This window comes from Ochotona curzoniae, unplaced genomic scaffold (genome assembly GCF_017591425.1).
Source record: "Ochotona curzoniae isolate NIBS_2020 unplaced genomic scaffold, NIBS_Ocur_1.0 contig_430, whole genome shotgun sequence".
Lineage (NCBI taxonomy): Eukaryota > Metazoa > Chordata > Mammalia > Lagomorpha > Ochotonidae > Ochotona > Ochotona curzoniae.
In genome coordinates this window covers 23137821-23164714 of record NW_024466219.1, presented here as the reverse complement: position 1 = coordinate 23164714, position 26894 = coordinate 23137821, and the positions used below count along the sequence as shown (strand labels likewise).

At 38.5% G+C, this 26894-nt stretch overlaps 1 protein-coding gene across 1 annotated transcript in view; it reads left to right on the top strand.

The window, feature by feature from the left end:
* USH2A (usherin) overlaps window positions 1–26894 on the top strand; it is a 617249-nt gene that overhangs the window by 478956 nt on the left and 111399 nt on the right. The window contains exons 52-56 of the mRNA XM_040985311.1: window positions 1522–1719; window positions 2214–2368; window positions 5418–5616; window positions 18592–18699; window positions 24358–24541. Of these exons, the coding sequence (XP_040841245.1) occupies window positions 1522–1719; window positions 2214–2368; window positions 5418–5616; window positions 18592–18699; window positions 24358–24541 (844 nt within the window). The remainder of the gene's footprint in view (window positions 1–1521; window positions 1720–2213; window positions 2369–5417; window positions 5617–18591; window positions 18700–24357; window positions 24542–26894) is intronic.

Genomic DNA, 26894 nt, shown 5'->3' with positions numbered 1-26894 from the left:
ACCAATTTAGACTAAGAAGTCAGCCTATTTTAGAAACTAAATGAACAAGAATTTCTATCATTGATGTTTAGCTTCTCTGATGTTAGAGAGAACTATATACATGCATCAGTGCACTGTCCATCCCTGCAATGAAACAGCTCATGCAACCAACTACACAGAGAAAAGCTTTCTTTTGGCTTGCAATTCTAGAGGCTCAAGTCCAGGCATAAGCAGCCCCATAAGTTCAGTATTAGCTGAAAGCAGAGCACACACAAAGGGAAAGATCACATGACAAGTCAGGAGGCAAGCCGACTGGCTGAAACTCATGCTTTCACATCAAGGTTCTCGCTAGAAATACCTTCCCCCAGGACATGCTTCCGGTGACAGAAGAACCTCCCAGTAAGTCCCAAAGATTTTGACTCCCCATAGCATTACCTTGGCAATCAAGTGTTAGGCACCTTTGAGAGACACCAAGCCAAAGTACAAACCATAGTACTACGTAATTACATTATAATGCAGTAAGTTGGTGTGCTTGTATGTGCTATGATAGAGAGCAGCATCAATATCCTATAATGCCTGTCTATCTAGCACAGACAAAAGGAACTTAGAAGGACTTCAACATGGACAATTTGCAGATTATGAGGTTCTGCTACATAAACTTTTGTGATTATTTCCTTTCTAATTCTATGAATTAGCACGGTGCATTGTAAGGAGGTGCCTAGAAAGAAAATATAGCTCAAACAACCCCAGTGGACAGATTGAATTAACTCCACATCCCACGGAGGTAGAGCAAGTGGTTGGGCAACCACAGAGTAGGACCTGCTTTTTGCATCCTCAGTGTGAGAGCCTGAGGCCACTACACAGAATAAGCAAATTCATAAGCCCTAAAAAAAATTAAAGTTAAATGGAAAACTGAATTTCAAATAAATTTAAATTTTAAAATGAACTTGCAAGCAATTGGGAAAAGGCAGAAATTTGTAGCATGTATATCTCATATTACCAAAGCTTAAAATGGAACCAAGATATTGGGGCCACAGTTGAATCACATGGGCCATTATGTAATACAATATTTGCCAGTCTGAAAAACTCAGCTGTTTGATCTTGTTATTTAAACTTGGTTGGTAGGTTGGGTTTTGGTGGAAGACTAAATAAAAAAAAAATAGGTATTTGGACATTCATGTATTTTTCTTCACTAATATGAAATTATGCTATGCTACATTTAAATTCAAGTGTCTCGTAAAAATTACATTGTAATTCAAATAATATTTTCATGACTTAATAGTAACAAAATAGTGAAAAATAATATTTATAACAATAACATAATAAAAGAATGTCGGAAAGCCTTCCTCAAGCAGAAGAGATCATGAATTTGTCAAAGCATTAACATCTAATTATCTAGAGATTAGAGCATTAAAGATTCATCTAAAGATTAAAACATTATTCATTTACTTCTAAATGTTTCAAGGTCTATATTCCTCCTTCATGCGATGGTAGAAAGATTAAAGCAACAAACGCTTTACTGTCTTCTTTCTGTCTCCACAGATGTGAATCTTGAGCCCTACACAATGTATGAATACCGGGTCTCCGCTTGGAACAGCTATGGGCGAGGATTCAGCAAAGCTGTCAGAGCCAGCACAGCAGAAGATGTTCCCCAAGGACTGAATCCTCCTCGGTGGAGTACAGTGGGCAGTCCTGAACATGCCATTGTCTTAAGTTGGAAGGAGCCTCTACAATCAAATGGTATGAAGCTACTTAAAAAATAAAAACTTAAACTCATATATTCATAAAAGAATTGAAATGAGCATGATCACCATTGAATTGGCATGTGTCTAAACTGCTAGAGAGTATGGCTAATTAAGAAATTCAGTTATGTTCTAACTGATCTCACACTTCGTGCTGTAGCCCTGATGCACTTTTTTTTCCTAAATAGATAAATAAGTTTGTTGAATGTGAGTTTACAGGTGGACTGTTTTTCAAATAAGCAAAGTATATTCAGGGAAAGCAAAATATCTTTAATATTGACAGTAAGTCTGTTTGAAAATAAAGAAAAATAAGCACATTTGACTGATCATCCATGTCAGGGGTCTGTCTTTCCCATCATAGAAAAATTTAGGAACTGCTTGAGCAAGTCTGTACAACAGCAAATCAAAACAGAGGTATGTAAATTGTTTGCAAATAGTTAAGAGTTAGATGGGATGTTGAACTACAGCTTTTTTGTGTCCTGTTTATTTTAGGTCCTGTTATTTACTACACTCTTCTACGAAATGGAATCGAACACTTTCGGGGAACATCACTAAGCTTTTCTGATACCAAGGGGATCCATCCCTTTCAGGAATATTCGTACCAGCTGAAAGCTTGCACAGTTGCTGGCTGTGCCACCAGTAGCCAGGTAATGGGAGCTTGCCTCAACAGTAGAAGGGGTTTGGTATGAAAGTCAATGAGTGTACAGGTTGTGAGTGATTTTTCCAGTAATAGAAAACAGTGTACCCCTCAAATGGTGTTAAGTTGGGTGTTTATGTGTCACCTCTATTGGGTATTACCACTTGGCCATGCAGGAAAGGTCACTATCAGGAAAATGTATGAATGAAAAGCAAATAAGATCTTGAACTAAAGTAATGTCTTCCTTCACTTTCTCTCTCCACCAACTTTTTTTTTTTCCTGCGTAGGTGTCATGATTTGGGTATGATGTGTCCCCGCCAGAATGCATATAGAAGTTTGATCCCCATTTTACAGGTGGCATGGCCATGACAAGGTGTTTAGTTTTGAAGGGAATAATGCTGTCTCAAATGAATGAATGACTTCTAACTCTCAGAAGACTGGGTTTGTTATCAGGAGATTGAGTTGGTATAAAGTATGGCTGCACATGTATTTTGCTTCTCTCACATGCAGTGCCCTTCCGCTTTCTGTTGTGAATTGAAGCAGCATAAGGCTCCGACCTACTGCAGCTGTCCGATTGTGACTTTTCTGCCTCTGGAACCTTGAGCCAGAACAAATCTTTTTTGTTTCTTTATAAATTACCCAGTCTCGGGTGTTTTGTCATAGCATCGGAGAAAAGACTAAGCAGATCATCTTTTTCTAAATCCACATAAATCCCAAACCATCCTTTGCCCAAGATAGTTTGTTTTTAAATGCCATTTCAACAAAAAATAGCCTACTGCTTCATGAACAGAAAGGGTCAAAAGGCCAGAAAATCAGTGGTTCTAAGGCTACTGAACAGCTTTGGCAGGAAATAATGAAGACATGAACTCTAACACGAGGGAGCAGAATATGGAATATCACAGAAGAACAATTGATATCAGGAGACAATATCTAGAGAACTTACTAGTGATCTGTAGGTAGAAGAAGAGAAAGAAAGGCTTCTGAATTGATTCTTTAAAAATATGTAGTTTGAGAAAATTTTTGGATAGTAGTACCACTCTGAGTGAGTAAAAAATGGGGGCGGAGAGAGGAGAAAATATGAAAAGAATATCAGACGTTAAGTGTTTTGCCCAATAGTTAGGATGTACCTTGGAGCACAGCTCGTATCTGACTTCAAGTTCCAGATCTTCCAATTTCAGCTTTCTGCCAATGTGAGGCAGCAAGTGCTGGCTTCAGTAGTCAAGTCCTTGTCTCTCATGTGCAGGACCTGTTAGCTCCAAGAGGAGGCCTAACTCAGCGCCAGCTATTACAGGGATTTGAACCAGTGAATGTAACTCTCTCTCTCTCTCTCTTCCTCTCTCCTTCTCTTTTTTCTTCCTTCTCTCCTTCCATCCCTCCCCCCTCCTTTTTTTTTCAAATAAGTAAAACAAAAAAAAAATTTGTACAGGAACTATTTTTACAAATATATACTAAATTTAAAAAGGACTGATGGCAGAGTGATAGAAGCAGATATTTCTTGGCTGTCTGATGTGTATGAAAACATCTAGTCCCAGAAATTGGATTGAGAGAGATCTAGAGCTTACACATGAGATCTAGATGAGCATTTGAAGCAAATGAAGTCAAGTATTACAATCAAAGGAAACTACAGAGCCAGACAGAAACTTACTTCCACAGATGACAAGTATTGGCAAATCCTCAAGGATGAAGAAGAAACAGGAGCCCAACAAGGAGACTGGAATAAACAATCGTGTGATTAAAGAGGGAAATGAAGAAGGAGTGTTTTCACGGAAATCAGAGTCATCAGAGGAGGTCCTGGGGAAATACTCAGGAAAAAACTCTGCTTCTTTTGATGTGGTTCAAACTTTGGGAGAGCAGCCTTACACTCTGTGGAAGAGCCATCCAAATCAAACACTCATGGAAGTTGATCAGCCACAGAACATGTGTGCAACTTTTTGACCAACACACCCTGGAAACATCTGTAAGCCTGCCTTGATTTGCACAGACGGCAGCCAACTGGGCCAACCAAAAGTTATATTCTGAATGATCCTGTAACACTTTTATTCTTTACACATTGACAGCTTGTGACTACCAAATACCAAAATATTTGGTTAAATAAAATCAGGACCCCACACGGTACTTCAGTGGCTAAAGTCCTTGCATTGCACATGACAGGATCCCGTATGAGAGCCGGTTCATGCTCCAGTGGCCTTTTTCCCAATCAGTTCCCTGCTGTGGCCTGGAAAAGCAATCAAGGACAGCCCAAAGCCTTGGGACCTGCATGGAAGACCCAGAAGAGGCTCTGGGCTCCTGGCTTCGGATTGACTCAGCTCCAGCCATTGCAGACACTTGGGGAGTGAATCAGCATTTAGCAGATTTTCCTCTGTGTGTATTTGACTTTCCAATGAAAATAAATATGATCTTAAAAAAATAAATGTAAAATCAGACTTATTTTTGTTAAAACAGGAAGTACATCCAAGCTTTTGTGCAAAGCCATATTGTGATAATATTGATTAAATAATGGATTGATGGGTCATTTTTTTCTTCTACCTTGGTTCTTTTTCTAGAACACTGGCAGGAAACTATAAAGTCATTCCAAGTGTCACAGGAGGAATATAGCAAAGTCCACCCGTTTATACTGTTCAAAGCACATTATATGCAAGCTAGTTCAGATGTGGATTTTGCTCCATATTTAGTGGCGCTTAAAATGTACAAAATTAGGCTGTTAAAATGCAAAGACACTGATGGGCCATATGGAAGGGAGTTATCAAGAGTTCTCTAGTAAGACAGTCTGCCAGCCAGCTTTTACTTGTTTAAACTGAGGGCTGCACTCTGCCGTCAAAATTGTTGTTGAACCTGTTGTGATAAATGGTAGTCTGAGACTTATGTAATATATTCAAGGTCAGATTTCATTGTTTAAATAGGATGGGAGGGAAAAAAATAAAAGGGACTGCTTCTCCAAGCCCCAGCTAATGATATGCCAGGCCAGACAACAACATTTTAAAACAAAAGTGACATTCTCATTGATCAGGATACCTAGTGTACTATTACAATAAATTGCTGTTTAATTCCTGTACTTTCAGGTAGTTGCAGCTACTACCCAAGGAGTTCCAGAGAGCATCCTGCCACCCAGAATCACAGCGCCAAGTGCAGAGGCTCTGCATCTAAGCTGGAGTGTCCCTGAGAAACCAAATGGCGTCATTAAAGAATACCAGCTCAGGCAGGTTGGGCAAGGTCTCATCCTCACTGACACCACTGACAGGAGGCAACATACGGTCACAGGTGAAAAAAAGGAAAACCTACTGGAGGAGTCTGTCACTGTGGTTAGGGGGGCAGAGCCTCCCAGGGGCGCGTGTATGATGTATTAGGTCACTTCCAAAGGACGTGTTCTCTTGACATATGGTCAGGTCCCACTTATCCCTGCTAATAGAAGAGCCCACACTGGCAGCAATAAGCCACAACAGCAGATAACTTCAGAAATAATTTATATTTGGCTTTGATATGCATTATGTGTGGGATTTTTTGCATCAGTATTAACTTTTTTTTTTCTAAATGAACAGTAAGATGCATTTCCATTCCCCAAGGATATACTCACAGATAATGGGACTAGGATAGCCAAGAATGTACTGAAAGGCAGGGAAAAATGAGCCAGAAGCTAATATTTGTCTATAAAGTAGGTAATTAATACAAAAACAACGAAAATACCTCATTGGCAATTGGCTGCCTATGGACTCTCTGTTGTGACTATTAATAGTAATTAATAGTAATTGTGATATTTGTATTGTTTGCCTAAACACTATTATAATCAGTTCTAATACTATGATAATAACATGGTGCAATTGCATAGTGGGAGCTAATTGCCAATGTGGATCTCATAATAAATAAGATGTTTTTGTTTAAAACAGTTGCATTTTCTGATTTAACCAGATTAGAGTTCTTCTGTAAGCTATTGTTTCATCACCTTGTTTTATTTTTGCCACAGACTTCTCACTGCCTGAGATTTAATTGTTTGACCTTTGTCTTAATGCCCCCCACCCCAAAAAAACACACTCAATTGTGGTCTCCAAAGGAATACAGACCTTGTCTGCTTTGTTTAAAGCTATACTTCTAGCTGCCAGAATAGGCATCAAGTCATCAAGAGGAACCAAATGAATCTTTTGAGAATAGTTGTATTTAATATATGATTTTCATCACAAATGCCAGGGGAAGCAATAATTATAGATTATTCCTGTTTCACATAAAATACTTTAAAATACTTAAGTAATTCAATTCATTATTTGATACTACCATCACAATAGTTGAACAAACTTTAATTCTGAGATCATGTCAAGATTTTACAAACTTTCACTGTTTATCCTGATTATGAGCCACTTCCTCCCAAGATCTCTACAGGGGAGGAGCTTCTTCCATTGGATATCAAACCTTGCAGAAGACATTTATAACACATAAATATCAGAAAGACCTGGGACAGCAATGCCCAGTTTTTCCAGTTGAGCAAGACTACATAGACAGGAAAATAAGTTAATCATGTCACACTCTTCAACACTGTAAGTTCATATCACAGAGTGAGCTGTCATTGACAGAATCTTTCCAAAAGAGTGACAAGCCTGCGGACACTGCTTAACATCTGTGTGTTGGTGGAGCAGCACCTTGAGTGACGTCAGTAGCAACAGGGTTGCTGTAAGCCCTCTGCAATTCAAATGATCAAGTGCTTTTTTTTAAATCAAGTTCTTTAATAATACAAGTTCCTTATGTATTATTTCACTTGATGTGAAAATCACCCCAAGTCATTGAAATAATGTTATTTCACATCATGAAACCATGCCTGTGTACAGTGTTGTACCATTTGAAAGAGTCCTTTGCATTGTGACTTGTTGGATTCTCATCGCATTGATTAAGGGAGAAATAATTTATAGCCACCCTTGAAAGACATAGAAGAAACCTACTCAAGGTTGCCAAAACATCTAGAAATCAGAAAACTGTTTCATTCCAAATGGGAATGTTCCTACTTGCTGTGTTCAGAATACTACATTAAGGCTGGCAAATAAGATTTCTGCTCCCAGAGTGTCCTTAGTAATAAATATTAAATAAAGTTATAACTGAAATACAGTATAGTTGAAATGACAACAGAACTCTGCAAAGATTATAGTGGCAATCAACAGAAACATTTGGAATAGAGAGAATGGAATGTTAATTATAGGGTTTTTAATATATAATTCATTTACCTATTTATTTATTTGAAAGAGTTACAGAATAGGATGGGGTGGGGGAAGGGTGGGGGTGTGCCATCTACAGACTCATTCGTTAAATGGCTGAAACAGCCAAGGCAAGGCCAGCCAAAGGCAGGAGCCAGGAACTTCATCTGGTCTTCCACATGGGAGGGGGAGCCCAAAGCATATGGATCATCTTGTCCCTTCTCATATGTATTAGCAAGGAGCTGAGTACAAAGTAGTTGAACAAGCAACCACAATGAATGCCAATGTCAAGGCAGAGGCTTTCCCCATTATGCCATAATGTTGGCCCTGATAAGCACTGATTTTTAAAATACAAGTTAAGGTACATTAAACTTTGTACCGGTAAAAGCTTCCTAATAAATTCAGATACAAAACTGACAAACTGTCTTCCCCTTACAGTAGCTGTCAGTTTATGAGTATTAGCTTTGAATTGTGTTGGCCAGCTATCTCGATTTGCATTTTTTAGAAACCAACATCTGTATACCACCAAATCAGATTCAGTTCTAATGTGCAAACAACAGTAATGATAGTGTTGTTAATTGTAAAATGATTGATTGCAAATATTTTTAAATGCCTTCACTGTAACAGTTCTTCTTTTCATTGTCATTTAATCAATATATTCATGTCAAAGAATATTTCTAATATCAGGAATATTCTTTTGTTAGAATATATATTTTAAAAGATCTCACGTAATTATGACTTTTACAAAATTATAAAATGCAAAAAGCATTTAGAAGCCATTTGATCCATTTCTTCGTTTTGTTTTAAAAAGATACAGTTGAACCTGTGCTGTGACTTAGTAGGTAAGGCCATTGTCAATGGCACCAATATCCCATGTGTATGCTGGTTGGAGTCCTGCTCCACTTCCAATCCAGTTCCTTGGGAAAGAACCTGGAAAATCAGCAGATGATGGCCAAAATGCTTGGACCCCTGCACCTAAGTTGGAGACCCATAAGCTCCGGATTTTGGATGGGCCCAACTCCAGTCATTGAGACTATTTGGGGTGTGAACCAGCAGATATAAGAGTGTCTGTGTGTGTGTGTACCCATGCTACTCTGCTTTTCAAATAAATCTATCATATATACGATATTGCAAGTATTTCCCTGAAGTAATACAGATATAGAGAGGGGTTGCTTTCTTCAATGAGGAAAGCTTTATCAAGCACTGAGATTTCTACCTACAATTCCTATAGGGCGTGAGTGGTGTCAGACAGTCATCCAAAACCTGAGATTTAGATATAGATAGATAGATAGATAGATAGATAGATATAGATATAGATATAGATATAGATATAGATATAGATATATAAATACTGCTATGCATTTTATCTGCAACAGAAAATTTGGTTCCATGATTAGCTGACCAAATTTTGTAGATATGTTTTATGATGTAAATGAATATTGAGCTCATGGAAAGCACTAAGACAATCAAATTTATTTCACATTCTCTCTTGACTGTTTGACCAAACAGCTGCTGAATCCCCCACCTTTCTAAAACCTTGGCATTCTCTAAGCAACAGAACACTACTGAAGCTGTAGCACTAGGCATCCTGGAGCCTGGAAATCTAGGCCCTCAGAAATGACAGAAGGGAGAGCCAGCACCTTGCTTCAGCCCCATTGTCTCCATGCTTATTTTTAATTACCTCAAAGCTTTAGAAACATGATCCTGTAAATGCTTTGTGGGAATAGTGGCGAATGCACTCATCATGCGAAATCCATAAATTGCTTATAATCCTCTCAAGATGTTAAAAAAAAAGCATTAAGTAATTGAAGACAGGAAGTCCTCAGTTAATTATTTAGAGGTGTTATCAATGCTTTAAGTAAACTGAAGCATTTTCTACTATCTCACTGAGCTGAATACCATGGGGACAAAGGAGTAGCAGCCGTAGTCTTCTCATATTCGCTAATGCAAACAGTGCATGGCAGCTTGTCAATAAAAGACTTTTCATATCTTTTCTTACTGAACACATCCAGCATCCTATATGGAACTATATGAATGTGGGTTATGGCATTTTTTCCTTCTGGTATTCCAGGACATCATCCATGGTCCTAATGTGGTAAGCTTAGGAGCTGAGGAGAAGGTGAAAGAATTGACGGATTTAGCAGGGCCCTGAGAGGGAAAAAAGAACTGAATTAATCATGTCTTTTTTAGCAGTAGGTATGATAAGGGTCTCTGTATCTCTTAAATCTGGGGAAATTGTTTGCAAAATAGTTAATTAAAAGTTGGCCATCATTGCATTTCACTTAAACAAAAGGATTCACCGGCATTGAATTAGCAAAGAGAACAATTTGCCTTCATTTCCTATCATCATAGAAGTTAATGAAAACATTGCGTGCTAAATCACATAACTCCCAGCAGTACAGTTGCAGCAATAAAGGCACAAATAATCTTTTGTTGAAACTTATCTCTTATATAGGACTTTTGTAAAACAGAGAGACAACTCAGTTTGACTGTCAATATAAAAATCTCTGAATTCTGCCATGTACTTCCACCACATCTTTGTTCACATATTTTTCTTATAATATCTTTTTTCCTCTGATCTCTGTTTCCAGCTAGTAGGTAGAGTTGTTTTAAGTTCAGAGATGTCAGCTTTCTGTTTGCCATTTTCATTACTGTATTCAAAAGTATCCACTGAACGAATACATATTGAATAGTAAACTACAGTGTCTAAGTGATTATGTTTAATTTTGATTGGAGATCAAAAAATCCTACAATTGAATGCATCTAAATTTCAGCAGCACCATCTACATAATTTGCAGGGCTCAACTCCAAATGAAAAGTCAGCTTTCCTTGTTGAAAAATCGTTAAGAACTTCAAGATGTGGGGAACAAAACATTGAATTAAGCATAGATCGTTTCCATGCATGGAGACTCGCTTGCCTGTATGTATTACAAACTATTGAAGCCAGTCTTGGTCTCTGCCAATAGGGGAATATTAGTGATATTTCTTTAATTAAAACGGATAGGAACAATAACTTACATTAGGACGCTGTCCTCAAAGCATACCCTAAAGCAGATACAACGATTTTTATTTTTCCCAAGTTTGAAAAACTAATTTTGTGCCTTACTACTTGCCAAAAAAGAAAAGTAAGTGAATAAAATAAAATCATAGCCTTTTTAAATATCTACCTAACAGTATTAATGCCAAAAATGTAGCCAATGCTTTCTGAACAATAATATTTGAAGAAAAATAATTTGCTGTGGAATATGGATATCCCAAGGCCCTGTACCCAGACAATCATTAAGTCCATTTTACCCTAATAGGTCTACCCAATGCCTGGTCTTAGCAAGGTCTTCCACCTCATCGTTATGCATTTGAGTAACATTAGATTTTGCTGGCACCTGATACCAGACTCCCTTTTGTATTTAAAAGCTTTTAAAATTGTTTTAATTTTCACTTTCCTTGCATTGGAGGGCAACAGAGACAGAAAGGTGTCTTCCACCAACTGGATTCATTCTCCAAATGTCAAACAACTGGGGTCAACCAAATGGAAGCCAGTTGGGGTCTGCCACATCTGTGGAAGGGCCATTACTGCTGCCTTCCAGGGTGCATGTGAGCAGGAAGCTGAATGTGGAGCAGAGGCAGCTTTGAAAAACTGTGACACAACCACTGCATCAAAACTCAGCTCCTCCTCTTGCTCTGAGAGGGGGAAGAAAAAAGCTCTGCCCTGGAAAAAAAAAATGGCTTCAGTCGAATGCAATCCTGTTTTCTATAGAAAAACATTTATTAAAATCTTATTTCTAGAATCATGGGAGCAGGCTGTTTCCATTAGTGATGATCTTGTAGTAAGTAGTTTTAATGTCGATTTGTAGTTACAGAGTTGGCCAAAAAAAAAAAAAATAGTTCATCTAGGAACTGCTTCTTCAGACGACTTTTATCACTAGGATATTGGAGAGAATGGGTTGAAATTTCACATAAAATACAGAATTTAAAATGCCAATTAGCCTATAGCAATAATAATCAAAAATTATTACATGGGGATTTGTAATGCAAAGGCACCTTTATTTGTATGTTTTGATGTCAAGTTCATATGAGATACCAAACGGACTTCTTGAAAACTAATGAAATAGTAGTGATGTCAGCTTGTCGAGGGGAAAAGCTTGGCTTAGCTAAGTGGAACTCAGAGCTGCTGAGATTATGGTGTATGGAACCAGCAAACCAAGGGAGACTTCAGGATATACAGTCCCCAAATATTATTCAAGTTAGGTAAGCCAAATCATCATTTAAATGTACTTTGATATCATTAAAGTAATTCCCAAGATTGCACTAAGGTGTGGAAACTCTTGAGAATCTCCATGAGTTGAGCTGTTCTGGAGGAGATGCTGTATAATATCCAAGGCAAATGAGGAAGAAGGGGTTCATGATTCTAGCAGCAGAGACTAGAGGAAGGATCTCCTGGGTCAGGACAAACATGGTTTGATTTAACTGGTGCCAGTTAATCAGTGTAACTGATTGTTATTTGGTTATTTGCAATGCCTGATGTCCACATCAAAAACCTAAATTTTAAAAGTCTCTTTTTTGTTGTTTGTTTATTTGAAAGGTAGAGCGATGGTGAACTGGGAGTGTGAGGTAGGAGGAGGAGGAGAGATAGATCTTCCCTCTGCTAATTTATTCCCCAAACAGCTGCAATGGTGGTGACTGGACCAGGCTGAGGCCAGGACCCAGAACTCCAACTGGGTCTCCTATGTAGATGACAGGGGTCCAGTCACTTGTGCCATCTCCCACTGCTTTGTCACGTGTATTAGCAGGGAGTTGGAACAGAGGCAGAGCAGTTGAGACTTGAATCAGCATTCTGATAGGGAATGCCAGCTTTGAAGCACTGGTTTAACCCACTTCATCAAAATGCCAGCCTCTTACAAAAGATCCCCGAAATAATTCAGGCCATTCAGCATTCAAATCATTATGCATGCTGATCAAAGAACTCAAGGAAGTCCACATTTTTTAGGACTATTTAACAGATGACACAATGGAGTATCTTCACTTGATCTTAGCCAAAAGGCCGGGAAGCGATTCAATGGAGTATCCGGCTGAGTGCTTTAAAATAAGCTCTTGCTGTCTGAAATTATAGCGAGAAAAGTGCCCTTTCCCAACTAGTTATCTGGAGATTAAAATTAGAGGGAAGCTGTTCTTTATAGAGTTCATGAAATATAACTCACACAGACATGTATTTTGTTTTCCAAATCATATTTTTATGAGCCATCGGCAGACTCTTTTCACTCCCTTTTGAACATGCATTTACTCATGGAAGTAATGTTACTTGCAAGTGTAATTGTAATGAGTTTGGTTATATTATGCCTCTTTTCTTTAAAAGAGAACATGATTCCCTGTAGGGAAATTCAGGTAATTTGCAGCCGCAGTAATCGTCACTATACTAAAATGTTAAATACTTGGCTTTCCTCCATGCATTTGCCTTTCTCTACTCTACAACTGCTATTTCCCGCTCTTAATTCGATTCTGAGCACTTGAATGATGTTTTCTTTTCTCCTTCTGACTCTTCGACTTTAGGATTAAGTTACAGTTGGAATGGTTCCTTTGAGACATCACTTTATTTCCCTCTTCTCATCCTGATCAATTCATGAGTAGTTTTCAATTCGTGTGACCTTTTCATTGCCTGTTGCTCATCTTTCATATATATTTCATTTTAGGACTTCCAGTAGGGGCTACTCTTAAAATGACAGAAAATTCCAGCTGATATGCATTGATCTTATTGAATTTTAAAAAGTTATATATGAAAGGTCATCCAGTTCATATAAGGTGTCTATGCCTGATTGTAGTTGATGCTATTCTCGGGGGTTATTTAATCCAAACTTGTAAGTGTTGTCATTCTGTGACAATAAGAACAATACATTTTCTAAAAGATAGGATATAGAAAGCATCATATAGAGGTGTTGCCTTCCTTTAAACTAATGTGCTATCCAATTCGACAACCTGCAGTGTTAGGCTCTCCTTCTCTAGATAGGGGAAGTGAAACACTTGGAGAACAGACTTGCCTGTGGTCATTGTTAAGATGTATGTAAATAGCCCAGTAGTCCAGCTCCATAATCTTCATGTAAATAATGGATTGTTCACATTGTTACTTTCTCTCTCTATTTTATCACTTATTCTACCCTGTGTCTAGGGAGCTCATCAAAGAGGCTGGGTATCCCTAGTCCAAAACTGTAAAAATGTGCCAAAACCTTAAGCTTCTTGGTCTGTAACATAGAATCTGGATTTTGTACTTTTGGATTGGAGGGAATCACCTGGTAAAGTCTTTGTAAGCATTCCAAGATCTAGCAAAGAACCTCTCATATGAAACATTGTGTCTCCAAGAATTCAGCAAGTGGGATCATCAATATGAGTCAACTTCCTATGGACCCCACAAGATTCTCAGCCTTTGTGTAGACAGGAGACAATCATAGTACATTTAATAATTTTATGATTTAGAGCATTGTATCTTACAAGTAAAACACAAATGGGCACTAATTGGCTCAACTGCAAGCCTTCTTAAAAGGCTACCAAATGAGGTTTCTAAGATACAATTTCTTTTCATGTCTGTATTCTGTTTTACTTTCAAGCTCTGTCTGATGTAAAAAGAACAAATGGCAAGTTTAAAAAAGAAGTTTTAGTCCTTTGCTGGCTTTTATTGACCTGAATTATGGCCCACACTGAGTCCTGAACATTCTAACATGCAAAGAGATCATGGAGCTGAATCGAGGACAGGGTCACATAGACACTGCTCAAACCTAGCACAGTCAATTCTAAATAAAATCTGGAGTCCAATAATGGCAAAAAGACTGGGTTCACCAAAGAAAATGTGAGTATGCTTTAAAAAGAATCAGGAACTGACTTTGGAAGGTAAAGTAAATGGAAATTTTGTGATACATACCTGCAAATAGAAGTTGACTCTTAAGATTACATTCATGTTTTTCCCCCACATAACCCTTTAAATTAGCCAAGAGGCCCACATTTCAGAGAGAGATACACACGTTCTTTGTATTTTCAATGTTTATTTTTTTTAAATCTGTTTGAAAGGAAGAGTGACACAGAGGAGACCCAGATGCCCACAGCTGCTGAAGTTAGACCAGGCAAAAGTCAGGAGTTAGGAATCTATCAAGGTCTTCTGCATGAGTGGCAGGGGTCCAAGGACTTGGGCCATCAGCTGCTGCTTCCTGGGTGCACTACACGAAGTTGGATGGGAAACAAGGGAGCTGGGACCCAAACTGGCACACCAGATTTGGATGTGAGCCACACAAATGGCAACTTCACTTGCTTGTGCTAGAGTGCCCACCCTTCAACACAAGTCTTTGAGGATGAAATTAACCCTGAATTAGAATAAGCCACCATTCCTCCTTCCCTCACTTGTGATCACACCTCCTCCTCACCTTTTTGTGGTCCTTTTGTCTTCATCTCTATTCCTTGGTTCACCATGTTTCTCCTTTTTCTTTGACAATTATGTCTGATGTCTTCCAAATCCCTCATCAAGGCTTTCTGCACTATGTTGAGTTGTATATCCTTGCTCTGCCTTCAACCTTGCACCCCACTAATGGAAAGGGAAGCAGATACCCTCCATAGTCTGCTAGGTGGATCACTTTAAACATCTGTACAAATCAACCTTGGTTATGCCCTCCTTGTCTTTTCAAAAATACCTAGGGAAGTAGCTGCTAAAATCCTGCCCTATCCCCCAGTAGCTTTCTTCTAAAACTCTGGGCTGTATATGAAAACAGTGCCACTCAACTCACTTCAGAAAGATGAAATGGCAATTTCTATTTGTACACATTTGTTTTCTTTTAAACCACTATCATCATTACAAATTCTTTAATCCTCTCCCCAGCCTTCATACACCTCCATGATAAGTTTCCCCTTCCTTTCCCTAATGTCCAGTCTGAAATTTCTTCAATAGTCATTGCATGTCTGAAACCAGCCCAGCCAGAACACAAAATGAGAAAGAAAATTGAGGTGATTTTTTTTTGTCAGAGTGTTTCACAAAAAAGCTCTTGAGGATGGCTTGCCTGCAAATCTTGCTTCACTTTTAACAGTCATATTTACATCTGGATTTCAGAAAAAAGAATCTAGAAAATATTCATAATTCACAAAATAGATGGACATTGGTCATTATTTTGTCATTATTCTACAGCCAGAGAAGAATGTCTCAATTACGTGGGTACTGTGGGCAAAAATATATTTGGAATTCTGAGGAAAGTACTGTTTGGTCAGATCAGACCCATGAGGCTTGTGCCAAATACCACAGTCTCATGACCATTCCCTCCTCATAGAATAATTTGAGGGATCTGGCATCTTTTTTAAACAGTATTTCACTATGAACAGAGAAAATAGGCACAATACAGAATAAAGAACAAATAAAACCAATCAAAGTCACTCATTCTCTTATTTTTTAAAAAAAATTTATTTATTAAATTTTTATTGGAAAGTCAGATTTACAGAGAAAAGGAGAGACAGAGAGAAAGATCCTCCTTCTCTGGTTCATTCCCCATGTGGCCACAACAGTGAAAACTGAGCTGATCTGAAGCCAGAAGCCAGCAGCAGGGTCCCAAGGCCTTGGGCCATCCTCAGCTACTCTCCCAGCCATAAGCAGGGATCTGGATGGAAAATGAACCAACTATGACATGAACTGGTGCCTATATCGGGTCCTAGTGCATGCAAGGCAAGGACATTAGCCACTAGGCTACCGTGCCAGGCCTTAATATTCTCTTCTGACATAGAATGATACTCAGGTGAAGGAGTGTCACCGTACAGAAGACCCGTCTTTTCAGTAGCAGTAGTTAAGAGGGGTCACTCTCACCTATATCAGTTTATTACTGCAGCTTCTGACTTTCATTGTTGGATTTCCCTTCTATTTTGCATTAGCTCTATATTTTATAATCTTAACATTTTCCCATAAGCTTTTATCAAAATATGTGATTTGCTTTTCACTTATATCCTTAGTCATATTCCTCATCTGTAAATCAGGTAAATATCAAAATTATGTAAATCCTGCAGAGCAACCAATTGGAAGATTATAATCAAATAAGTACCAGAATCTTATCACAAAACTGATAAGGAAACTCAGAGGGCCCTAAAGCTGAGTCCTGGAGCATTCGCAGCTGCATGGCATTATTGCAGAGAACCCACACTCATGAGCCCATTCTGAAGGAATCACAGAATTAATTTCTTTTTCCATTCATTGAGGAAGCACCTGCTTCATCTGTGTCACTAGTCAGAGCATAGAGAAGCAAGGTAGACAAAGTCCCTACTCCTTCAGAACTCATGTCTTGGACAGGAATGCAAACCAGTGAAGAATAATAAAACATCAGACGACGTACAAAGCTAAGAAGGAAGGGTCTTCTGGGGGTTTAAAGTTGTGAGTAGAAGGCCAAGCTAGGGGGCTTAACAGCTAAAGTGCTCACCTAGCACGTGCCAGGATCCCATATGGGCACCGGTTCTAATGCCAGCGGTCCCGCTTCCCATCCAGCTCCCTGCTTGTGGCCTGGGAAAGCAGTTGAAGATGGCCCAAAGCCTTGGGACCCTGCACCCATGTGGGAGACTTGGAAGAGGCTTCGGGCCACTGGCTTCAGATCAGCTCAGCTCCAGTGGTCACTTGGGAAGTGAATCATTGGACAGAAGATCTTCCTCTCTATATATCTGATTTTGCAATAAAAATAAGTACATCTTTTCTTAAAAGGTTGTGAATAGATTGTTTGGAAGCAGTAGTCAAAATCTTCAAAAGTTATGTAGCTTTTTAGCAGATAAAAGTTACCGGAAGTTGCATAAAGATAACATACAAACATGTCTAGAAGAAGAGGCACCATATGTAAAGAATAAAATATGTGAATGCATGGTTCAAAGTTCATGAAAAAAAGTAATCATTGGGTACATACATTAATGGAGCCCAACTATTTGACACAAAGTCCTACTGTTTAGCCCTCCCCCCAAATTTCTGAAGTCTAATACAATTAGAACTTTCCCAAGAATCAGTGGAAGAGGTGTCAAGTCTCGATATATTTCTTATTGAATGCTTCTGTCTCTTCATCTTGCTTCTGCTAAAATAAAATATTACTCTGAGTGTCCCGTTTCATCTTCTCACATGAGCTACATGCTATGATGATTCCCCATTTTACAGATCAGTAGACCAAGGCAAGGAGAAGCTAAGCAACTTATCCAAGGTCATCAGCCATGGAGTGGTGAAATTTAACAATATACAACATCTGTCACAAATGAAATAAACCATTCGTTTTTTTCCCTGATAACTTATGGAGCAATCACTAAATATCATATTCTTAAGGGAAAAGAAGCATTAAATACTTCTTACCAAATTATCCTTAATCAATATGTAAAAGCAAAACCAACACAACCCCCCAAATGAGGAGATGGTACATTAAGGACACATAGAATGAAGAAACACAAAATTTAAATAGAGTGGAAGATGGGGTGATAGTTCCACAGGTGAATATGGCTTGGGGCTAGAAGCTGTGAATCTCACCTTCCTTTTAATTCTTTTCTGCCACTATTCATGGAAAAATTTATTGCAGAAACTGAGATGGTTAGCTTGGAGTAGAAAAGGCTCAAAGGGGATTTGATAACTGTCTACAAATATTTGAAGAACTGTCATGTGGAAAAGAAATTAGATTTGTTCTCCATGTCTCTAGGGTTGGGAGTGATAGAAACATTCCATCATAGCATAAAGAAAGACTTTCAAACAAAAGAACTGTCAAACTCTCTAACAATGTGGTGGACTTCTTGGGATGCGGATAACTTTATTCTCATGGGATCCTCTTGAGTGATGACATGTATGGGGGCATCAGGAGGATAGTTTATGTACATTTCTGGATCTCTTCCTAATGTCCATGAATTTTATCCTGGGTAAATGAAACGTCTCTCAATACATAAATACTATGAAGTTTATGCTGCTCGTTATAGAGTGAGTGCTTAAAGAGATTTCTTATTTTTTTGGATACCATGTCCACAACCCTGTGTGTAGCTGCTGGTGTTTGATGAATCATGAATAATCCACTCAAGATGTACTTTGTTTTTTGCTTGCTCTTTCTAGGTCTGCAGCCGTACACCAACTACAGCTTCATTCTCACGGCTTGTACATCTGCTGGATGCACTTCGAGCATCCCTTTTCTAGGTCAGACACTGCAGGCAGCCCCTCAAGGTAATCAAAATGGATTCATGATTTGGGGGAAGAGGTTTTCATATGGCACTTAAAGTGAATCCGATGAACTATCAAAGCAAACAAAGAAGAAATCAAGAAGTACAAAATAAAATAGAATTGTAGATTTCCATTCATTGGGATTCATTAAACTATAAGGAAATCACAAGAAAAAAATTTTGCTTTCAATTGTGTAAGCCTTTTGAATTTACTCTTCTGTGGAAAAGAATTCTTATATAGCTGGATATGAAATATCCCCAAAATTGAGAAGTTAATTGGGAGCACCGTGTTCTCTACTGATGTTGAGTATACTGTTAACCATCCCTAGAAACTCAGAATCAAGTAGAAATGAAAAGTATGCAAAGCTTAAAGCAACCACACAATAGCAAGAGGATGCTTCTAAGATGAATCAGGAGCACAGGTTGGTTTGAGCATAGAGAGAGGTTTCTACCTCTTTCTGGACATCCACAAAGGTTCTGTGGCGAAGATAACTTCTGAGAAAGATGTAAGGGACCAGGATTCTGATCAGTGAAGAATGGAGGACAAGTGCAGTCACACACAGTATGAGGGAAATGAAGTTGAAGGCCAAGTTGGAAATGTCTTTTAAATTTAAAATGTTACTTTCCCCATGACACAGCAGAACATCCTCGTTGTCTAAGCCAGCAACTGTCATGATGCAGAAGGGGGCATCTTAAGAAATAGTAAAGCTTTGGGGGGGGGTGTTGAGGAGTAATGATGATAAAAAAAAAAAACCCATGTGAACCATTGAAATACCCAAGAGTAGGGAATTGCTAAGTAAATCTAGGTATTCTCATATTGTGGAGCATATGTGTACCCATTTAGAGAGTGAGATGATCTGTATGTACAAAATAAGTTACAAAACCATTTTAGTAAACATATTTCTGTATAAAAACACAGTGAGAAAATGATATTAAAAAGGTGTGGGAGTACACATACCCGACTGATGACAGTGGCTCCCTGGGTTCTGGAGACTGGGATGTGTGATGCCATTTACTTTAAGGAGACTGATGTGCTCACTTGCATGTGCTAGTGAGCAACTAATTATTTCGAATTGTCTACCCATTGCTTTGGAAATGAGGAAGTCAAGGCACAAGTAAGTTTCTAAAGAGAAATGCAATGTTAACCACCATAGTAGAGTTCTGAACTACTTGTCCATTATTCTTCTAATGAAATGGATTGTTGTACCTCAGAATATAAGACCTGAACTTCCTACCAGTAAATGGGGAATAAAATGGAAAATTCCACATATGGGGCATATGGCTCCTCACCAGGAATTCACTAATGATGTTTTCTATATAAAGAATGTTTCATGTCAAAAAGCTTAGTGTTCCTTTGAAAGGAAGAAAGCAGCAGTGGATTTTTTGGAAAGGTAAACTATCAAATGGATACTTTGATGATAATGGATAATTTCTAAAGGATCTATCAACCAGTTCTGGCTGCAACTCAAGCTTGATAAAATAACAGGATCTCATGTTCCAGTTGAGTCTAACAAATCCATATCCTAAAATTTTTAAGAAATATACACATATTTCCCACCTTTCCCAACAGCATTACTTGAAATGGCTCAGGTTTTCTGACTTAAAAATTACAGTTTTCAACAATGCAGAAAATTGTGAAGTGAGAAATGTTGCACTTTTGATTTAACAGAAATAACTGTGCAAAGAAATGTTACACTAAATGGCTTTGCCTCTGTAGGAGAAATGTGGGTTTAAATCCATTTTTGGCCGTATGAACTGTATATTAAATAAATGTAGTTTGAATGCCTAACTTGAGGGTTGGAAGTGACCAATCAATAATAACAAAAAATGGAAACGAAGCCTTTAAAATGACTAACCTAGATATAATTAACTAAAAATGCAGTTTTTATATACATTAAACATAGATTGACAATCATGTTTGAGTTCCCTAGGTAGAAATTTAAAAGACAGCATGTTCACAACCAAAATTAGCACTTTTTCAGTTTTTCCGCATTTCCAACCTAGAAAATAAAAGTTTACACTTTTCAATCTCAGTGATAAATTGATAATTTGAACACATTTCTGTACCACTGGATCATCAACAAAAACTGTGACAGTAAAATAGTAAGAAGAGTTGAGATTGTTTTTATCTCTTTATGTAGACCAACTTGCTAACCCTAGAAGTTCTGATTCACTTAGCATTAAGTCATCTAAATTGTTAGTATGTTTCCTGTTTACCAAAGATGTAAAAACAGAAAAGGAAATAAAGGAGAATACTGTTCAGTTTCATTACAGATTTCTCTTCCTTTGCCCTTCTTTTGGTCATAGACGCCATCTTGGGTTAGTCCTTTACTCTGCACTGGAGACCCCAAGATACTCAAGTACTCTCTATATCAACCAGTGGAGGCTGCGAGCCACCAATCCTAAAGCTTTCAGCACAACCAAGGCCCTGTATCCACTGCCCAACTGAACATCTATATCTATGTGCTTTCAGATACTTCAACCTTAGCACTCTAACACTTGAATAAATCCTCGTATCCCTCCTCCACTTTCCCCAACTTTCTTCCTGTTTCCATCTCTCAAGTGCCATTATCCCCCTTATCAGTTAAGCTCAAAATTTAACATTTTTGGGGGTGGCATTGTGGCATAACAGGTAAAACTGCTGCCTGTAACACTGGCAAACCATATGGTTGCTGGTTCTTATTTTGGCTGCACCACTTCCAGCCCAGCTCCCTGTTAATCGCCTGAGAAAGAAAGAAGATAGTCAAATGTTTCAATTCTTGACACCTACATAGGAAACCCAGAAGAGTCTGTGGATCATCGTAGATCAGCTCCTATCTCTAGTCCTTTTTCTTTTCTTCTTTATCCCATCCTAATTCTTCCTCCATTTTTCCAAAGTATGCATGTTTCACATTAGTCATCTCTATTTAAAACGAACTTCTTGTTCTTCAAAAAGACATAAATCCAGATCTTCTTAAAGAAAAATAGATCCCTATCTGTCAACCTTTGCAATCTGCCGCACCCTCCATTCACTGCTCCAGCCATACTAGACCATTTGTAGTGTCGTTATGTTCGTCCATCTTTCTTTCTGTGGATTCACTTAGCCTGAATAACCTTCTCCTGTATCCCAGCCAAGCTAATTACCTCTTGTTGCAGACCTGGCTTGCATGTCTCACATTCCAGAAATTTCCCAAAATGGCCACTAGATTCCTTCCACTTGCCAGTTCAGCCCTCTCGTCTATGTCAAGTCACAAGTTTAAAGATTCTGAAGGCTAGACTGTGAAGTTCCTTTTTTGTTTAGGGCATGTATCAGACCAAAATATAATGTTTTGTCTGTTCTCTTTATTTACCACGTTTCTAGGAACCCCTTTACAGGTAAGGATAAGTCTTATTCCCCACAGCCACTGTGCCCAGCATAGAAATTGGCAGGTTAGGGAAAATGAGATGTGGAAAAATAATAGTCTAGATTCCAATGCATTCCTGACATCAGAGCATGCAAAATCAAGTACATCATCAGAGTCCAGGGGAAATTCAATCCATCATAAATCTGGGTGTAGGGAGAAGCATTTATCATTAGATTAGATGTTACTTGAGATGCTCAGATGCCTTATGAGTGTCTGAGTTCTAGTACTGACTCCTTTCCTAATTCAAGAAATCCCTGCTAATGCACACCCTGATAGGTAGTAGGTGATATCTCAAGTCTGTGGGTCCCTACCACCTATCCAGGAAACTTGGAATGGGTTCCTTGATCCTGTTCTAATCCTGGTACAGATTCACCCCATATAAACATGCTTTCAGCTTTTATTTAAATATTTGAAACAACTCCAGAATTGTTTCATTAGTTCCATCATATAAACAAGCTCCTTTGATTGGTTTAAGTCAGTAGCTAAGCAACACCCTTCTCAGCCCCCTGGTGATTTTTCAGACATACTTCAAGGTAAGAAAGATAATGCTGCAGAAAGGAGAATTATGAATGAAACTGTTCCATTTTATCTCTTGACTCAAATAATACCATATTAAGTTAGAGTTCTAATTCTTTGATTGAGTCAACTTCTGGCTGCTGGCAGACAGACAGAAATGTATGTTGTCATTTGTGGAGTTTTCTGAATATCTACCACAGAACTAATTTTCAGAATGAAGTGTGCTACATTCCTCTAAAGAATTTTTTTTTCTCTGAAAAATAGCTCAGTTTGAAGCATTTTGAAATCTGTATTCCTCCAGGGTGGTATTGAATAAACTCGTTTAAGGTCCTACATTTTTTTTTTCTCAAAATATCCAAACTTTACCTTCTACAGAGTAGAAGTGTACAGAAAGAAGTGTATGCCAAGCACAGTCACCCCAAAGACGTTCAGGACACGGAATCTAATATTGAAATGAGCTTTTCATAGCTCCAGAAGGGAGTCCCAGTGTTCAATCAGAACTTAACTAGTTGACAACACTAAGTACTCTGATTGATCATTCGCAATGCTAGGTTCTTTGCCAACAGGTTTGCACATCTTTTAAAAATATTTAAACGTTTGACCTTGAATTATGATTACTTATGTATACATAGAAGACTGAACTCCTTGAAATAATGAAACACATATTAGATGTCATTATATTTCCTAGAGCTTCCTACATATTTTGCAAGCAATATTTTTACAATAATCATGTTAATCTGACATTCATTAGGCGATATAGGGACATCTACAGGGACACGTTGACAAATAAGGCGGAGAAGATCCTTGCACTCATGCAACAAATTTTGCATTCAAGCATGAGGAGGAGGTAAACAGTACAGTTATAACAACATGGAACTAATGCATAATGGAAAACAGAGTCTACTGTCAGGAGTAATATGCAGGAAATGGAAAAAGAGATTTGATAAAAAGGAATTAATCTGAGATCCTTTTAGATCATGTAGGATCTGCAAGGTTTGATGATAGAATATGTTTGGGGGAAAAGATATGTATAGTCTAAATAGTAATCCAATTCTGATCCAGCTCCCTTATGGTCAGGGAAAGAACCAAAGAATGTCATATCCTTGGGCCCCTGGATCTATGTGGGAGGCCCGGAAGAAGCTCTCTGATCCAGTCTTTCAATCAGTTCATCTCCAGCACTTGTGACCATGTGGGGTGAAAGCCAGTGAATGAATGATTTCTTTCTCGCCTCTGTCTATAAAAATCTGACTTTCAAGTAAAAGTAAAATAAATCTTCTTAAAAATAAATGAACTAGGGTCCGGCATGGTAGCCTAGTGGCTAAAGTCCTCTTCTTGAACATGCTGGAATCCCATATGGGTACTGGTTCTAATACTGACAGCTCCACTTCCCATCCAGCTCCCTGCTTGTGGCCTGGGAAAGCAGTCAAGGACGGCCCAAAGCCGTGGGATCCTGCACCCACGTGGGAGACCTGGAGAAGGTTCCTGGTTCCTGGCTTCAGATCGGCACAGCACCGGCAGTTGTGCTCACCTCAGGAATGAATCTTCAGACGGAAGATCTTCCTCTCTGTCTCTCCTCTCTTTATATCTGATTTTGCAATAAAAATAATTAAATCTTTTTTGAAAAATGAGCTAAAAATGTTTTTCTTGCTCATAGTGAAGATTTTTAAATGAACAGAATAAAAAAAGCCACAATTCATAGGGTGATTGTGTGACTTTTGGTGTTTGTTTCATCGTAATAAAACCTGGTTGGATTTTTTTTTCAGGAGTTTGGGTGTCACCTTCGCACATTGTCATCAATTGTACAGCAGTCATATTGTACTGGAGTCCACCGGAAAAGCCCAATGGCCTCATATCTCAGTATCAGTTGATTCGAAATGAAACTGTGCTTTACTTGGGGAGCGGCAAGGAACGGAATTTCACTGATGGAAACCTGGAGCCAAATAGCAGGTAAATTAAAGGAGATTTTAGCTATCACTGAATAAGGGGAAGAGGGGGAAGATTTTCAGGGCTGAAATATTCGTGTCTCCCTGAAAAGTTATTATTTAATCGGTTCCACATTTGCTAGGGCAAATCATGCACTATCCATACCACATGTGTTTCCTTAAGTTTGTGAATAATTAAACCTCTATTTGACGTGGAAGCCAAACAGTTTTAAGTATGTCTAATACACCAAGGGCTAAGCTTTAAAAATAAAAAAAAATGCCTTCCTAAAGCAACAATAAAAGAGATGTAAAGAGTTTAGCTTGGTAATCTAATACCACAACCCTAAACCATGATTTTCAAGGTCCAGGAAGTAGCTCAAGGAATAGGTATTGATGATCATATTTTATGTTGAATAAGAAAGAAAAGAATTTAGTAAAGTGTCGGACTGATTTTTACCAGAACAATGAAACACTTTATTTTTTGCCCCAGATTTAATAACTAGAACTAGGGGGAACAAGATGACGGAATAAGGTAAGGACATGTTCACATAGACAGAAAATTAACCAGGCTGAAGCAGAGAGGCCACTATCCAGGAAAATAGGAGAGGACAAGCTGATGGCAGAGGGAGGTACAGGGAAGCAGGGGAAGCAGCAGAGACAATGGACTGGTGTTGTAGTGGCCAGGAATCCAAGTGATGGTCAGTGACCAGAGCTAACAACGAGCAGGCCCAGACCTCTAGCTGTGCCACTCTTGGCACCATTTTATGTACTGAGGACAAGGCTGTGGGGCTGGAGGAGCTGTGAGCTCCGCACGCACTTAGCTAGGAGACCACCCATGTCTGGCTCAATGCATCGCAATGATCCCACAAGGAAAACGGTACCAACTCAGCCTTCTACAGGTTCTACCCAAAATAAGTGTGGGTGGCCTTCAGACCTAATAGCCAGCAGGTCCCAGCAAGAACAGTACCACTGAAAGCCCAAGATTAGGAACACCCGGTGTCTCCCTAAACCTGGAGACTGCTCAGACTAGGAATGGGAGAAATGCTGCACAGGCAACAGTGTGGTTATAGCCCAGGATCATCGGGGGTGGTGCTATGAGCAAGGAGCTGAGGCTGTGGAGATCATGATAGAAGCCTAGAACCAGACCCCAGGACTGAAACTCACTAGAGGGAGTGGCATAAGTAACTGCCAATGAAGAACCAGGTACCAAACACAATCAGCAAAATTGACCTGTAGAACAGTGGGGCAGCACAGCTTAGCAACCAGCCCTAAGGAGAGGAATCTTATAAGCAGAAGTGCAGTAAAAAAGAGCAAAAGAAGAGACAGAGGCACGAAGAATATTACGATGCCACCCTTGGAAAGAAACAAAAGAGTTAACTGAGGAAGAAGAAGACATCAAGGAAATGGGGGATGAGGAATTTAAAAAGAAAAAAAAACTTGTTGTAAAGTCTCTTAACAACCACCAGAAGCATATACAGGAATCCAGGGAGTTTAAGGAATATGTTATACAGAAAATAGTAATAAATCAAATGTAAGCTGATATATTAGAAATTAAAACCATGGTGGAGCAAACAAAAAAATTCAGTGGAAAGGTTAATAGTTGAATGAGTGAGGCAGAAGAAAGAATCTCGGAATTGGAAGACAGTTCCTTTGACAACGGAGGAAAAAAAAATCAAAAAGCTGGAAGAGGAACTAAGTCAAGGTAAGTAAAGTATTCAAGACTTAAGAGACACTATTAAAAAACAAAATATGAGTTATGGGAATTTCCGAAAGTACAGGAAGAGAAGTTGGGCTTAAAAATGTGTTCAAAGAAATAACAAAGGAAAACTTCCCTAATTCAGAGAAAGAATTGGGAAACAACACACAGGAGGAGCACAAAACTCCCAAGCAGGTTGACCAAAACAATCTTTACCTAGAAACATAATCAAGCTCTCTTCAGTTGAACACAAGGAAAAGAAATATGCACATTAAAAAATCAATTAATATATAGAGGAATCCTAGTCAGGCTCATAGTTGATCTCTTTGAGGAAACTCTCTTGGCCAGAAGAAGATGGATTGACATATTCCAGATTCTAAAACAAACAAACAAACAAAAAAAACTTGTCAACTCTGAATAACTTACCCTGCAAAGTTTTGCTTGGTCTTTGAAAATGAAATAAAACTCTTCCACAATAAAGATAAACTCAAAGAATTCACTTCTTCCAGATGTGCCCTCCAAAGGATACTTAAAGATATTTTGTTGACAGAGAAAAGGAATGGTACCTACCAAAATGAAAGGCGAATGTGGAGAATGTCCCAAATAAAACAACGAAAGAAGACTAAGTGAAACAAGGAACAACCCATTGGTAAAAGGACACAACCAAATTACTGCTTAATGT